Below are 16,654 nucleotides of genomic sequence, written 5' to 3' on the forward strand. Positions count from 1 at the left end.
TCGAAATCCGATTCTTGCATAGGCCTAATAAAATTGGAAAAAAATTATGCCGAGGCTGATGATTTGTGCAAAGAACAAAATGCACAATTGATCATGATTGATAAATTGATGTCGAACGATTTGGCGGCAAAATTATTATCACGTTTTCAAATTCAATGGGCTTGGATTAATTTTAAAAATTTCCCGGCGAAAAATTCAATAAAACCTCACGGGTATTCAGGTATTATATCGAATTTTCCTATTGAAAATGAACGCTCGTACGATTCCATTAAAATTAAAATTATTATTATTATTATTGTAGGAAACGACGTACTTCCACAGAAAACATTTTCACCGGAAATAATTCAATATCGTAATAATAATAATAATAATAATAATAATTCATTGAGAAATTGTTGGGGATTAAATAATCGAGGACAGTGGGGACAATTTTCATGTAAAAATAAAACAATGGCGTCCTTGTGTCAAATTAAACAATTTATTTTTTAATTATTAATTTTTTTTCCGTTTAAAGTATTATTAAATATTGTTATTATTATTATTATTATTTACGTATTTAATTTTGTTTTGGAAAAAAGACTGAGTTTATTATTATTATAATTATATTTCTAAATTACGTAATTTATAAATTTTTTTTTTAAATAAGTGATTGGTTTATTATTATTTTATCATTTAAAATTTTTATTTTTAATTTAAATAAAATTTAATAAATAAATTTTTACGAGTACGTATTTTTTTCTCATCGTTATTCGAGATTTATATTTTGTGTGTATGTCGATGGTTTTATTACTCTATGGTTTCCATTGGAAAAAATTAAAAGTTGTTATGCCGTTTGTTTAATTTACGTCTATGGTCACGAATTTCAATGGCCATTTTTCTGTTAAGTTTTTTTAATTCAAAGTGATTTGTGCAATAGACGTGTGAATTTTTTCTCTCTTTTTCTATTTTTATTATTATTTTAGATAGATTCGATAGTAGATAGATAGAGAGAGAGAGAGAGAGAGAGAGATAAAAAATTATAATCTCTCATGTTTTGTGAATAATGTCTGCACAAAATATTCCCGTATCGGAAATCCTTCGAAGTAAATCAAATTCAGATAGTTTAGATATAGATGATGAACCTAAGAAAAAATCAAGAGAAGATTGGAGAAAGGCTAAAGAATTAGAAGAAGCTAGAAAAGTAAGGATCAATTTGTTTTGCCCCCTTTGAAATTGTTTATATTAATTTTTTCTTGAGTGTATTTCATTTGTAATTATTTTTTCATAGGCAGGAACTGCTCCTGCAGCTGTAGATGAAGAGGGAAAAGACATAAACCCTCACATTCCCCAATATATATCATCCGCTCCGTGGTATTTTGGATCTAAAGGACCTACACTAAAACATCAAAGACCTCAACCGGAAAAAAGAAAAGAATATTCTAAATTAGATGAATGGTATAAAAGAGGAACGGACAAAGTAAGGTTATTTATTATTTCCACTTTTTTTTTATTGGAAAAATTTCACATTTTATTTAATAATATGTATTTTAGTCTAAATCATATACTAAATATCGAAAAGGAGCATGCGAAAATTGTGGTGCCATGACTCATAAAAAAAAAGACTGTATGGAAAGGCCTAGAAAAATTGGTGCTAAATATAGTGGAGTTAAAATAGGATATGATGAATTTATACAACCTGATTTAGCATTAGATTTCGATGGAAAACGGGATAGGTGGGCTGGTTATGATCCGTCACAACATAAAAGTATCATTGAAGAATATCAAAAAATTGAAGATGCCAAACATCAGTTAAGAGCTGAAAAGTTAAACAATGCTGATGGAATGGTGGGTATTTAAATCACTCGATAATTATTATTATTATTATTATTATTTGTAAAAATTTATTTAAATATTTTTAGGAGACCGAAGAGGCTGAGGGTGAAGGCGAAGATGACGAGGATAAATATGTCGATGATTTTGATATGCCTGGAACGAAAGTAGACAGTAAACAAAGGATAACAGTTAGAAATTTAAGGATAAGAGAAGATACGGCAAAATATCTTAGAAACTTGGATCCTAGTTCGGCTTATTATGATCCCAAGACAAGATCGATGAGAGACAATCCTGATGTTAATAACGACACGAATGCAGAAGAGTGAGTTTTTTTTTAAATAATGATGGTAGTAATGATGATGATAATAATAAATTGATTAGTGAAACAAACCGTTAAAAAATTTTTACAGTGCGGATTACGCTGGAGAAAATTTTGTGAGATTTACCGGAGACACTAGAAAACACGCTCAAGCACAAAAGTTTGCCTGGGACGCGTACGAAAAGGGCGTCGATGTTCATTTGTTGGCCGAACCCACAAAACTCGAAATGTTGCAAAAAGTTTACGATAAGAAGAAAGACGAATTTAAAAATGACGTGCAAACAAACATATTGGGAAAAGATGGCGGCGAAGAACATTTGAAAGCTCCCCCCAAGAGTTTGCTCCTTGCTCAAACCGAACATTACGTCGAATATTCCAGATACGGTAAAGTTATAAAGGTTAGTTTTGACATTTAATTTTTCTTCGTTACGTCATAATAATAATTAATAAGAGTAACGGTAATAATAATAATAATAATAATCATAATAATCATTTTAATTATTAGGGTGAAGAAAAACCAGTGATTAGGAGTAAATACGAAGAAGATGTTTTCCCCGGAAATCATTCTTCCGTTTTCGGTTCCTATTGGAAAAATGGACAATGGGGATATAAATGTTGTCATTCCTTTTTAAAGGTTATCATCTAAATCTTTTACAAAAAAAAGAAAAGCGTTTGAGAGTCGAAATTGGTCTAATTAATCTTTTGTTTTTTTTTTAGAATTCGTATTGCACGGGAGAGAGTGGAAAAGTTATTAATAACGTACCTCCGATTGTTTAAATAAAGTCAGCAAAAAGGAATGGAAAGTTTTCAAAGACGAAGGAGATGATACACTCTTATCGTTGAGGTATGTAAATAATCTTTTGTTCCGGGGGGCTCCGGGGGGTTTATTGAGATTTCTGTACCTTAAAGCACTCGTTTCATATATTTTATACTACGGGTATAAACAAAGAACAAAATAGACAATAAGTATGGCGTTTATTAATTTGTAAATATGTATAATAAAATTAAATGGAAATAACAACAACAACAACAACAACCACGAAACAAAATATGTAAATCAATAATGTAATAATAATAATAATAATAATAATAATAATAATTACACGTGTAAATCCATTAGGAAATTTTTGTATTTTTTTTCGTCTTATCAATTTTATCAGATAGTAGTACCCTGCAGTGAGGGCATTGACCTTTTTTTTTACTTAACGTGAATTGCTTACTTATCGATATTATCCCTTTTCGTTTGTTTGTTTGTTTGTTTGCTTGCGAATGATTCGATTAATTTTAATAAGGGTTAAAAAAAGGGAAAAAGGGGAAAAAAGCGAAAAAATTGTTATTTGCTACTTATTGATTTTTTTTTTTTTTTGGGGGGGGGGGGGGAGAGGGACTTTTCTTGTTTTTCCAAACGTAAAACTCGTCGTAAAAAAAAAAAAAAAAAAAAAAAAAAAAAAAAAAAATTAGTGGGCCGAGTTTTCTGGATTTCGCATGATGGTTTCATCTTTTTTATTATTATTATTATTATTATTATTATATTCCCCCATTCCCTTCGAGTCGGAAAATTTAGGCGGTTTTTTTTTTTTTTTTAATTAAATAAATATATGTATGTATGTATATATATATATATATATATTATTATAAAAATAATAAAAGTTCCTGACGGTTATTTAAAGTGTTTAAAAAAATATTTTTTCTCTCCCTCACTCTCTCTCTCTCTCTCTCGTAAAGTCTATACGTGTGCATAATTATGTGAGAAATAATAATAATAAGCGGCGAATTAACGAATATTATTATCATTATTATTATCATTATCATCATTATTATTATGTGGAAGCCCTAGCATTAGTGAATTTTTCAAAATACGCCAATCGTTTTCTTTTCATCTCTTCCGAATCCATACATTCCAGACTCATCGTTAATGCTCTTTGTAAATCCGGGTCGTCGGCTGCTGTTGCATCATCCGAACTCATTTTCGACAGAGACGACGACGTTCTATCGGACGAAGCTGAAATTTTTATTTTTATTTTTTATTTATTTATTCATCATAAAAAAAATTTTTTTTTTTTTTTTTTTTAAGAGAGAAAACAAATTTTTTTTTGGAAAATGACAATTTTATTTATTTTTGGTTATTTTTTTGTTTTTTGTTTTTCATTTGACTCATTACCAAGAGAATGACTCGAAGTTGTTGCTCTCAGACTAAGTTCTATGGCTCTTTTCATTTCGACATCTTCCGTTTGATTGTCTTCTGCTGTAAGGCTCAACTGTAAGGCTCTTTGTAAATCGTCATTCGAATCGTAGGGTTTAACTTGATTACTAGTTCCCAATTGATAACCGACACCTTGGAAAGGTTTGATTTGATGACCTGATTAAAAAAAAAAAAAATCCACTGAAGCCATTTTGTTTAAACGAATCATGGATGCTTTGAAACAAATCATAAAAAATTATTTATTATTATTATCAACCTGAATTTTTCGTAGAGGGTCCTGGATTATCTACATTTGTTTGACTCACTGGTTTAACTTTTAATACTAAATCTGCTTCGCATTGTGGAAAATCTCCCAAAACTACAAATATTGAATAACCTGTAAATTGTTAAAAAAAAAAAAAAAAAAAAAAATGTATAAAAAGAAAAATTTACAGAGAGAGAGAGAGAGAGAGAGAATTTGATTAAAAAAATATGAAAAAACCTTCTTGTTGAAGCTGTGCTAAAAACATTCCTAAATAAGTATTCGATATTAATTTCGGACCTGATGATAATGAATTTAAATTAAACCATTGATGAGCTAATTTTCTTACTGTAAACCAATGATCTTTATAATTACAAATATAAGCTTTCATCAACCTAAATGTAACAACATTACAAAAAAAAATATTAATTTCGAATAGATATTTTTTAAAAAAAAAAAAAAAAATTAAGGGGGGGGGGGAAAAATTATTAATTTTCTTACTCTGGATTTTGTTTAGCTTCGAGAGCTTTTTTTTCCGTACTACCATATCTAACTAATTCCAAACCCCAAACGGATAAACAACTGCTGATAACTTGAACGGAAAAATAACCGCTATCATCCATATTTCCAGAAGGTTGCTGGAATTAAAAATGCAATGTAATCATTTTAGAAATCTTTTTAACTTTTTTATTATTAAATAAAAATTAGATAAGAATTGTATGTCATAAAATGTAAAAACGAGATTTATATGTTTAAAAGTGAAGAAAATAATAAAATTTTTGAATGTGAATAATTGTTAATTGTATTATGAACCTCTAAAAAATTTCTATATTCAATACTATCTATCCCTGATTCTGCCATTCTTATCCTTTCTTCATCGTCTAAATTTTGTGCGTGCATTGCCAAATCAACGGCAGTGAAATAAGGTCCCTGTAGTAATGCATTAAGGCAATGTTGAGCGCACAAGGAACCTTCTTGCTAAAAACAAATAAAACTTTTATGTAATTTACGATTAGGATGAAGAAAAATTGAAAAATTTATAATTAAAATTATATAATTAAAAATAATTATTAAGAAATGTTTAAATATATTTTTTTATTGTAAATATCAAAAAACAAACCTTCTCAAAATAAATTGATTCCATGTTTGTTTTTATGACGTAGTTATTGGCGCGCTCAATGTCAAAAGGGTATTTAAAAAACGTTACGCACGTTAAAAAAAAATTCATTTTACTCTAAGACAAGGTGGTGAGATGGTTTGGTTTATAAAACTTCCGCTTGAAATATCATGACATCCAACATGGCGGCATGTCGTCAGTGCTATGCTGCGTCGTGGTAAGTACATTTTTACATTTTTTTAACAATTTTACTCGTATAATTCGTAATCAAACGTTACATAAATGATAATAATGTTATAACGCGTGTTAAAATTCAATTTATACGATTTACACACGGTTATTTAATTCGATTTTTTTTTCGTTATAAAATCACATAGAAGATGAGACCCATTTTTCAATTGGAAATTCTTTTTGTCTCTCATCGTTTGACCTAACTTGCATTAGCTTGCTCTTACTAGTTTTTTTTTTTTTTTTATTTTTTTTTATTTATTAAATCTCATTTAAACGAGTTCTTTTTTTTTTTTTCATTTAGTTATTTTTTTATTTTACGCACCGAATATAATTATTAATTTCTTCCGTGAGCTTTATTAAATATAACCTGCTGAATTTAAAAAAAAAAAAAAAAAAAAAATTTTTTTTCCTATTAGTGAAATGCATTGTATATGTATATTAATTCTTTGTAAATTTTTACTTTAACTTACTTTTTAAAATAAAAAATTTTTTTTGGTAAGTATTTTAAATTGTTTAAATTTGTTGAAATATTATTAATATTTAAAATTAAATGAGTTAATTCAGTTTTCTATATAACTATAAACAATTGTGTTCTTTATCGTTTAGTGCATCACACACACACACACAAACACAATAAACATTATTTTTAAAAAAAAAAAAAAGAAAAAAACTGTTTTACAATTTCTCAATCTGATTATGATGAGTGTGTGATAAATAACGGCTAAGGTTACAAAACCTTTTCGACATATCCATAAAAGGATATTTTTTTTTTTTTACAAAAGGACAATTTGTCATCTTTTTTATTACGATTATTTAAGATTAATTTATTTTCGATTTAAAAAAAAAAAAAATCCAAATCCATTTAATTAATTTATTATTATTATTTTCTTTTCAGCATTTGTATCCAGTAGTTTTAGAAGAAAGAAAAAAAAAATAAGAAACAATTATTATTATTATTATTATTATTAATCTATTATCTCAGCAATTAAAACCAAAATATCAAGCCATTTAATATTAGGGAATAAAGCAATGACTGATTTATTATAATAGTTTGTAAAAAAAAAAAAAAAAAAAAAAATTAATAAAAAGAAGATTTAATAATAATATTAATAACAATAATAATAATAATAAAATAAGATTTACATTTTTATTAAAAGAAAAGAGAAAAAAAATTAAGAGGAAAAAGAAAAAAAATTATTAACATTATAGTATATATATATATATATATTTAATCTAGTGATGAGAACGACGCCACCAAGTTAATTGCTCAAGCATTTTTTTTTTTTTTTTTCTCGTTTATTTTATATATAAAGTACAAGCCAAGTGTGATAAAAATAATAATATAAAACAATATATATATATAAATATATATTTATTAAAAAAAAAAAGAAGTTAAAAGGAAAAAAAGAAAATTTTAACATTCGAGCAAACGCAAAACCAGCATACATCTGAACAGACATCTGAGGATTAGTTTGAATTAGTTAACCCGGAAGAAAAAAAAATCTCTAACAACAAATTTTTTTTTTTAATAAAAAGAAGAAAAGGAAGGAAAAGAAAGGAAGGAAGGAAGGAAGGAAGGGGAATATTAAGAAACAAACAAACAAACAAACACCAAAAACAAATCAAAGGAAAAAGAAAAAAAGGAAATTTGGAAATTGGTACGTGTAATGGAAATTCTCGTTATCGAAAGTTTGTGTTTTTTTATATTTTTTCTCTCTCTCTTTCTCTCTTTCTCTCTCTCTTTCTCTCTCTCTCTCTTCCTCCCTTTCTCTCTCTCTCTCTCCCCATTCTCTCGATTTAGAGGGTTGAAAAATTTACTACTGTTTTATTATTATCATTATTTTTATTCAAAAGGAAGCTTTCAAGTTTTTTTATCTCTTTGTTTTTTTGTTTTTTTTTTTTTTCAGTTATTTTAAAACTTCATCAAAGCTGAAATAATCAATCAATCAATCAATCAATCAACGTTATAATTAATGCTTACATAAAAAAATTAAGTTTTATTAATTAAAAAAGAGAAAGAAAAAGTGAAAAAAAGTGAGTTTGTGTGTCAAGAAGTAGTAAAAAAAAAAAAAGGAAAAAGGAAAAACAAGTATAAACATTTGTGAACTGTTGTGTGTGTGATGGATTTTTCGCGCGATTGACATTTTTTTTTTTTTTTTTTTTTTTCTTCTCTTCAAGTGTTTTTTTGGTTATTTTTACATTATTATTATTATTATTATTATTATTATTATTTTATTTTATTTTTTTGGTGCTTTAAACAAAGAATTTAAAAAAAAAAAAAAAAAAAGAAAAAGTTGAAGAAGTTAAAGAAGAAGAAGAAGAAGGAAAATAAAAAGGACACAAAGTAAAAAGTAAAAAGTAAAGAGAAATAAGGAAGAAAATCAATTTATTATTATTATTATTATTTTGCTTTGTTTTATTCGACCAAATTTCGGGTGGTAAACGCTTTAAGTGTGATAGTTATATAATTTTATTTTTTATTATTATTATTATTATTGAATGAGGAGACTTTATAAGAAGAAGAATTTCAAGTGGTCTTCAAATTGAAATATTTTATATTGAAATTGTTTTTCTCTCTCTCTCTGCATAAAGAAACAAACTGTACGATTTGAGATGATGATGATGATGATGATAATGAACGTTGAAAAAAATGGTTTTGCGAAGTAATTAATAATTAGGTATTTGAATTTTTTTTTTATATATATTCATCTTATTTTGATTTCTTTCTTCTTTAATTTGTTTTCATCGACAACCGCGTATTATTATTATTATTATCTTGGTAGAAAAAAAATATATATATACATTTACACACCTGAAGGCCTTGTTTCGAACTTTGTTACTAATTGACTAATAATAATAATAATTGTCAGTATAAGTAATAGACTAAACATACGCTTGGTTAATTAATTATAAATATTTACTAAATATAAATTTATATATATATACACGCACGAGTTTGTGCGAGTGTGTGTGTGTGCGTGTGCGTGTGCGTGTGCTCTTGAACGCATGTATATAAATTTATATAAAGAAAAGAAAAGAATAACTTTCTGTGATATGTTAAAATTGAACATTATTTAGAAGAAAAAAAATAAAAAAAAAAAACGAGTAAAAAAAAGTATTAATAGTATTAAAATTGTTATACTGCAAACGGGGAGAGTAAATATGACGAAATAAATCAATAATAATAATAATAATAATAATAATAATAATAAATTTTCAAGTGAAAAATTAAAAACTAAAACTAAACTTTACCATTGTTAAAATTTTTTTTTTTTTTTTTTTTTTTTAAATCGGAAAAAGTTGTTCGAGTTAATAAAAAAGAAGAATAAGAAGAGGAAGGAGTAGAAGAAGAGAGAAAAAGGGGGGTAGGAAAAAAGAAAAAGAAGGAAATAAGAAAATAAGGGAAATTTATAGAGAAAACATGTCGACGAATCCTCAGTGGAGTAAATTCCAGCCGCCAATTATGAATTCGGATCCATCGATTCTCGATTTTAAAACATTATCAAATATAAATGACGATCAATCAAATTATCGGGGACTCAATAATTCGTTTCAGGTACGATACAATAAAAAGATAATCAGGTATTTTTGTTGTTGCGAAAGAACGTATTAACGAAAGAGTTTGTTTTATTTTTAAAGGCCTCGATGGGGAACAAGGACGCATCGAATTTACTATTTGGAAAACCCTCGTCGATGCCTTTTAATTTCAATACGTACAATGGAAGTTCAACAATGACATTCCCGATCGGGACATTTTCCCTGTCTGAACAACAACGATCGACCGGGAATTCATCCGTGTATGCCGTGAACGGGGATTTGTTCGGTTCGAACAACGTGACGTCATCGAACATGTCTTCTTCTTCTTCTTCGTCTGTTGTTGTTGCTCCTGCTGCTGCTGCTAACAATTCACAATTCGATTCGGGTACGACGGGTACGAACTCAAACACAAATTCAAATTCTAACAATGACGTATCAGATTCAAATGCTGCCAATCAGGGAATAAGGGAGACTGGAATTATTGAAAAATTATTGGTGAGATTGAATGATGATGATGATTTAAAACGGGGGGGGAAAAAAGTTTTTTAATTGTAAATTTTCCTGTGGATTGATTGAATTTTCTTTCTCTCTATTTCAGCACTCTTATGGTTTTATTCAATGTTGCGAAAGGCAAGCTCGTCTATTTTTTCATTTTAGTCAATTTAGCGGAAATATCGAACATCTTAAAATAGGGGATCCCGTCGAATTTGAAATGTCTTACGATCGTAGAACTGGAAAACCCATTGCGAGCGCCGTTTCGAAAATAGCTCCAGAAGTGGTGGGTGTTGTAAGTTTCGAAAAAAAATTTTTTTTATTTTTTTTTATACTAACAAAAAGTGTGCGTTTGTTTTTTGTATTACTATTATTATTATTATTATCATTAGTTTTCTCCATTTCGTTATACAGGTCATGAGTGAAGAGAGAGTGACGGGAACCGTGACGACGGAAATAAAAACGGAAGGCACCGGTCAAGAGTTACAAGGTAGAATAAGTTACGAAAATCGAGGTGAATGTTTTTTTTTGCCTTACAACAAAGATGACGTCGAGGGTCACGTGACGTTAAAATCTGGAGATAAAGTTAGTTTTCAAATAGCAGCTAATCAAAGGTAAAATTCGATATCATCATCGATCGTTTCGTTTCGAATTTCCTTTCGAAATTATTATTATTATTATCATTTTTTTTTTTCCCCCCGCAGAGGAAATTTGGGAGCCTGTCACATACGTTTAGAAAATCCTGCTCATCCAATTAAATATCAGGGAGTAGTTTGTTCGATGAAAGAAAGTTTTGGATTCATCGAAAGAGCGGATGTCGTCAAAGAAATTTTCTTTCACTTTTCCGAGGCCAAAGTAGGAGCTGGAGATGAATTACGTTTAGGAGATGATGTACAATTTTTTATTCAAACGAGAAACGTGAGTTTTCCCGATCAAAAAAAAGGGGGGGGAGGGGGAGGGGAGGGGAAAAATAATGATGATGATGATTGTAAATATTAAAACGTGCAAACAGGGAAAAGAAGTCGCTTGCAGTATTTCCCGCCTCGAACCCGGATCCGTTGTCTTTGAAGATGTTTGTACCGAAATAGTCAAGGGTCAGGTATTGAAGCCGTTGGAAAGAGGGCCTCATGCCAGGTTGCAAGAAGATGCGTTGCCCGGTCGGATACGTTATCGAGCTCCCGATCATTCGGAAGTTGAAATACCATTCGGAGAAAAAGATCAATGCGGGGATTTTACTCTAAGGTACCCGTGAGAATTTTTTAAACGATCTAAAAAAAAGGCTTTAAATTGCTGAAAAAAATTTTAAAAAAAAATGAATTAAATTTTCAGGCACGGTGATTGGGTGCAATTTAGAATCGCTACGGATCGGAGGGACCAACTTCAGAGAGCCGTTAATATTTCGTTAATGGAAGAATCGTTTTTGGTGTCGGGAGAGCGTCGGGAACAAGGGATAATTTGTTCTTTGAAAGACGGTTTCGGATTTATAAAATGCGCGGATCGCGACATGAAAGTTTTTTTTAACACAAACGAAATTTTAGACGTGGAAAAAGAAGCTCAGGTCGATGACGAAGTCGAATTTACCATAGTTCAAGTAAGTTATGCTTTTCCACCAATTTTCTTTAACAAGAAGAAGAAGGAGGAGGAGGAGGAAGAAGAAAAAGTGAATGAAAATGTTTTTTTTTTTTTTTTTTTTTATGTTTTTTCTAGGACACTCTTTCGAGTTACAGTAATCCGAACAACAAACAATCAGCCATTAGAATAAAACTATTAGATTCAGGTACGGTGAAATTTGAAACTTTGGTAGAAGAAAATTTAACCGGTGTCATCGCCAAAGAAGCGAAAATGTGGAATTGTAAAAGTCCAACCAAAACGGTATTAGATATAGTTTTTTTTTTTTCTTTTCTTTTCTGGATTTACTCTGTTTGAATTTGAGATTAATTTACGTTTGGTTTGTTTTCAGTCCCCCGGTAGAGAAGATAGATCTCCCGAACCTGGAATAATTAATTACGAACAAGGTGATACAAAAAAATCAATTTCGTACTGTCACAATGACGGCGACGACACGAAAATGTCGCCACGTTTGGGAGATAAAGTCGAATTTAACGTTGTTCAGGTACGTACAATCATTTATATGAAATCAGGTACGTGATGTACAAAATTTGAAAATTATACCTACTCCTACTCACGTGGTATTTTTCTATATTATAGGTCAAGAGAAACAAAAAGTTCCTAGCCGTAGACATCAAAGTAGTTTCGAGCAAAAATCAATTAAAAGTCGTTAACGGAACGAATAATAATAATAATAATAATAATAATAATAGTAGTAATAGTAATAAAAAGGGTAAAGGTACGCCTTGTCAAGGTTTCATAGCTGCTTTAAAAGATGGTTTCGGATTCATCGAAACCATAAGTCACGACCAAGAAGTTTTTTTTCATTTCAGGTACGATTACTATTTTAATTATCAAAAAATTTTTAAAAAAATTCGAAATGGTTTCGAAAATAATGACGTCATTTTCTCTCTCTCTCTCTCTCTTTCGTTTAGTAATTTTGACGGTGATCCTGAAAAGTTGGAATTGTGTCAGGAAGTCATGTATAATTTAGGGAGTCGAAGCACTTCGGGGAGTTGCATGTCGGCGGAAAATGTTAAATTACTACCCAAGGGAACGATTCCGGCTCCCGTTTGTTCAGGTCCGACTCTCGACGGCGTCGTCGTACGTCCTCTGAGATGTTTCAATCCGGATCAATCACATTATGCAGGTTTGATACAGTGCGTGTCCAACGTGCAACCTTCGTCAAATAGCGGAACTCAAACAACTCCTCCTCCTCCACCACCCACAAAATCCACATCCGGCGGTGAGTAGTCGTGAAAAGTAAAAATGATGACGTTTGTTTGTTTGTTTGTTTGATTGATTGATCCATTCATTCATTCGTTCTTTCAGACGAAGAAAAATTATCAGAGTACGAATTTGGAATTCTCGGATTGATGAACAAGCGGGAATTGCTTCAGTCGGGTGATCCGGTTCAGTTTCAAGTTGATTCGGAAGGTCGTGCAGGAAACATTGTTGCCTTGCGTAAGAAAATAAAAACGACCGTGGATGCGGTCAAAGGTCATTTCGGTTTCTTATCATACGCGGTCGAAGATGGGAAAAATCTTTTCTTTCGTATGACGGAAGTTAAAGATGGAGCCATGTTGCAACCGGGAGACACGGTCGAATTTAATTTAGTGACCAATCACCGAAACGGAAAGACTTCAGCATGTAACGTCACCAAAGTCAGGTGAGTAACACAACAGCACAACAGCACGACGTTGTCGGATTTGAATGAATTTGAAAAGAAAAACAAAAAAACAAAAAAATTTATGAAAATTTCAGTAAAAATCAGGCAAGACCGGAAAGATTGATAAGCCGGCTAAGAACAATATCTCTCGACGAAGGAGGTCGTAAGTTGACGGTAGTGAGACAACCCAAAGGACCGGATGGCACAAAAGGTTTTAGCAGCACGGCAAGAAGTCCAAGATCTCCAGGAACTCCGGTTACAGACTAATGTTGTTGTTCCCGTCGTCGTCGTCGTCATCGTCGTCGCCATCGTCGCCATCGTCGTCGTCATTTGTCAAGCAAGAAATCAGAAAAAAATAAAAAAGTAAAAAAAAAAAAAAAAAAGGAAAAAAAAACTAAAACAAAAAACGAAAAAAAAAAAAAAAAAAGAAAGAAAGAAAACAAAAATTCACGCACTACTAAACAAAAGAAATAAAGAAAGAAAGAAAGAGAAAGTGTGAGAGGAAGAGAAAAGAGGAAAGAGAAGAAAAAAAAGTGTGAGAAAAATAGCAGAAGAGAAGAAGATATTGAATAAATTAAAAAACGTTTCAAAAAAAAAAAAATTAAAAATTAAAAAGAAAAAGAAAAAAGAAAAAAGAAAAAAGAAAAAAAAAGAAGAAGAAAAAAAAAACAAAAAAAAATAACAAAAAACAAAAAAAAACAAAAACAAACAAAAAATTCATAAAAATGAAAAGAAAAAAAGAAAAAGAAAAAAAAAATTTTTCTTTACGTAGACAGAAGGAAGAAGGAGGAGGAGGAGGAGGAGGAGGAGGAGGAAGAGAAGGAGTAGGAGGAGGAGAAGAAGGAGGAAGAGAAGGAGAAGGAGGAGGAGAAGAAGGAGGAAGAGAAGGAGAAGGAGAAGTAGGAGGAGGAGTAAAAGAAAAAGTTAAAGTTGATGACGAAATAAAAAAAAAAAAAGTAACAAACAAACAAACAAACAAAGCAAAGCAGAGGGAGAAAGAAAAAAAAGAAAATGAAATTGGAAAAAATATTATTATTATTTTTTTTTTTTTTTTTGTATGTGTATCGTCGATGCATAAAAAAGAAAGTGATTTCGCCGCGTTTTTATCATTATTATCATTATCATTATCATTATTTTCTTTATTTTAGTTTTATCGTTACGCGCGTTTTATTATTATTATTATTATCATTATTTTTTTCTTGAATCTGATATTTCACGGTGAGTTCGAAGGGGGGAGGGGGGAGGGGGAAAACGTCACATTTGAAAATTTGATTTGTTTTTTTTTTTTTTTTTATTAAATGCGTTAATAAGATACGAGAATTACGAGCACCATCGTCACCACCACCACCGTCACCACCCGACTTGTTGAAATTTTTTTTTTTTTTTTTTTTTTTTTTTTTTTTTTTTCTGTTGTCAATGATAATAAATATAACTAAAATAAATAATAAATGAATTTAAAAAAAAAAAATAACGGTCAAACTGTCAAAATTCTTTTATTAATTATTATTATTATCATTATTATTAGTATTGTCATCATTATCATCATCATCAATAATATTAATACCGTCGCAAAAGTTTCGAAGGTTTTAAAAGCCTCCCCAATAAAGAAAAATCGGTGGATGAAGAGGTAAAGAGTTATGAAAATTTGTTTTTTGTGTGTGTGTGCGTGCGTGTGGAAATTATCGAGCGGATGTGGATGCGTGAGTGGGGGGGGGAGTGCGCGTGCGAAACGGAAATCTAAGGTGTATAAAATGTGCCCATACGCGTGTGTATGTTGAAAAATTCTAAAACTTGTTTGTACCTTTTTTTAAAGGAAATTTTATTAATAAGGAATAATTAAAATGATGAAATCACTTTCTTATATTATTATTATCATTAGTATTATTTATCATTATTATTATCGCGAACGATAATTTCTATATCGATTGTGTGACAACATTTACCGAATGTTTGTTTCTTTGTTTGTTTGTACGAAAGGAAAAGTGGAGGGGGAATCGAGGAATATTTGATTGATTGATTGATTCATTCATTCATTCATTCATTTTGTAATTATTTCGATCGTTTTTTGTTTGTTCCTATTATTTTCTCTTTTTTTTGTAATTTAAAAACGATGCTCAAATTTTCATTTCGAAATGATAAAAGAAAAACCGGTCAAAATCGTTATTATTATTAATTATTATTATTATTATTATTGATTTATTTGTTTGTTTGTTAATTGATTAAACGAGTTAAAAAAGTGGGCGGCGGGATAGGGGGGGGGGGAAAGAAAAAGAAGGCGGATGAGCCGATTAAAAAAAAAAAATTCTTTATTATCGATTCGATTATTGATCGATCGATCGAATTAAATTAAGCAAACGCACGTTATTATTATTATTATTAATTGTAAATTTTTTGTTTCGGAAATAATAATAATAATAAATTCGATTGAAATAAAAATTTAATCAGAAATCGACGGTTGAAAAAAATCAAAAGAAAGAAAAAAAAAAATTTTTTTTTACATAACTCTCGAATAATGATAATTAAATCAATTATAAATTAATCAATAATCGGAAAATTTCAATTCGGGCTTTTATTATTATTATTATTATTAATATTATTATTATTATTATTTACAAATCAATCGATTAATTATCTCGATGTTTTTTTTTTTTTTTTTTTTTTGTTTTTTCGTTTCGATTATGGAATGAAATCGATTTAATAACAATCAATCAATAATTATAATAATAACAATTACTATTATTATTATTATTATTATTATTAAAAATAAAGAAGGTGAAAACTGGAGAAAAAAGAAAAATTAAAACCGGATATAAAATAACAAATAAATATATTAAATAAAATGAATTATTGTAATTTCCAACCAATTTGGAATTTAAAATTTTTTTTTGTACGCGCGCGCGTTGTTCAGTAATAATAATAATAATAATAATTATGTATGATGAAGAAAAATCCACACCGATAGAACTGTGCCAGCCAACAAACCGGATATCATCCTGAGAAGCATAATGCGGAAAAATGGTGTAAGCTAATGGAAGTCTCAGTGCCGACGGAAAAAAACACCAGACAGCCAAAGAAGCAGACAAAAGGCTGAAATGGGTAGGATGTGGGGAGGCGTCAGATCAAAAACTATTCCGATCGTCGTTACAGCATCACTGGGAGCCATGCCACCATATTCGATAAAAGAAAATTTAAAAGAAGAGGAAACCATCCAGGAAATCGCACTATATGGGACGGCCCTTGATTCTTCGGAAACAGCACCAACGAAATTCGAGTATTTATCCCTAAGGAATCGTCGGATAGAAACCTGGAATAAGCGCTTTAACGAGTATTTAAAAGCGCTTGGCGTGTTCAAAAGTGAAAAAATAATAATAATAATAATAAAACGCTATACTGGAGACTATGAATGAACCCGATTTAAAATCAAT

At 29.7% G+C, this 16,654-nt stretch overlaps 4 protein-coding genes across 4 annotated transcripts in view; 2 read left to right on the forward strand and 2 right to left on the reverse strand.

Annotated features, from left to right (window-relative positions):
* Nucleotides 1-1,042: 1,042 nt before the first annotated feature.
* On the forward strand, nt 1,043-2,908 carry Phum_PHUM130720 (pre-mRNA-splicing factor slu7, putative; the record flags this gene model as incomplete). The annotated part of the gene is made up of 7 exons (XM_002424423.1): nt 1,043-1,180; nt 1,268-1,456; nt 1,531-1,824; nt 1,899-2,134; nt 2,223-2,529; nt 2,637-2,765; nt 2,849-2,908. 7 exons carry the CDS (start codon nt 1,043-1,045, stop codon nt 2,906-2,908), a joined length of 1,353 nt encoding a protein of 450 aa, XP_002424468.1.
* A 1,346-nt stretch (nt 2,909-4,254) lies between these two features.
* Phum_PHUM130730 (Ataxin-3, putative) lies at nt 4,255-5,876 on the reverse strand (the record flags this gene model as incomplete). The annotated part of the gene is made up of 7 exons (XM_002424424.1): nt 4,255-4,490; nt 4,591-4,710; nt 4,816-4,970; nt 5,077-5,213; nt 5,389-5,553; nt 5,696-5,809; nt 5,847-5,876. 7 exons carry the CDS (start codon nt 5,874-5,876, stop codon nt 4,255-4,257), a joined length of 957 nt encoding a protein of 318 aa, XP_002424469.1.
* Nucleotides 5,877-9,344: 3,468 nt separating this feature from the next.
* Nucleotides 9,345-13,496, forward strand: Phum_PHUM130740 (uncharacterized protein; the record flags this gene model as incomplete). Its single annotated transcript, XM_002424425.1, has 13 exons — nt 9,345-9,479; nt 9,563-9,955; nt 10,059-10,238; nt 10,367-10,566; nt 10,657-10,870; nt 10,965-11,194; nt 11,282-11,543; nt 11,660-11,824; nt 11,913-12,065; nt 12,161-12,393; nt 12,496-12,806; nt 12,893-13,229; nt 13,325-13,496. The coding sequence occupies 13 exons, from the start codon at nt 9,345-9,347 to the stop codon at nt 13,494-13,496; spliced, it is 2,985 nt and encodes a 994-aa protein (XP_002424470.1).
* Nucleotides 13,497-16,649: 3,153 nt separating this feature from the next.
* Nucleotides 16,650-16,654, reverse strand: part of Phum_PHUM130750 (uncharacterized protein) — a gene marked incomplete at both ends in the record, with an annotated part of 557 nt that continues 552 nt past the window's right edge. The window contains one exon of the mRNA XM_002424426.1: nt 16,650-16,654. This exon is cut by the window's right edge and continues 5 nt beyond it. Within this exon, the coding sequence (XP_002424471.1) occupies nt 16,650-16,654 (5 nt within the window).

Source organism: Pediculus humanus, genomic scaffold (assembly GCF_000006295.1).
Source record: "Pediculus humanus corporis 1103172107477 genomic scaffold, whole genome shotgun sequence".
Lineage (NCBI taxonomy): Eukaryota > Metazoa > Arthropoda > Insecta > Psocodea > Pediculidae > Pediculus > Pediculus humanus.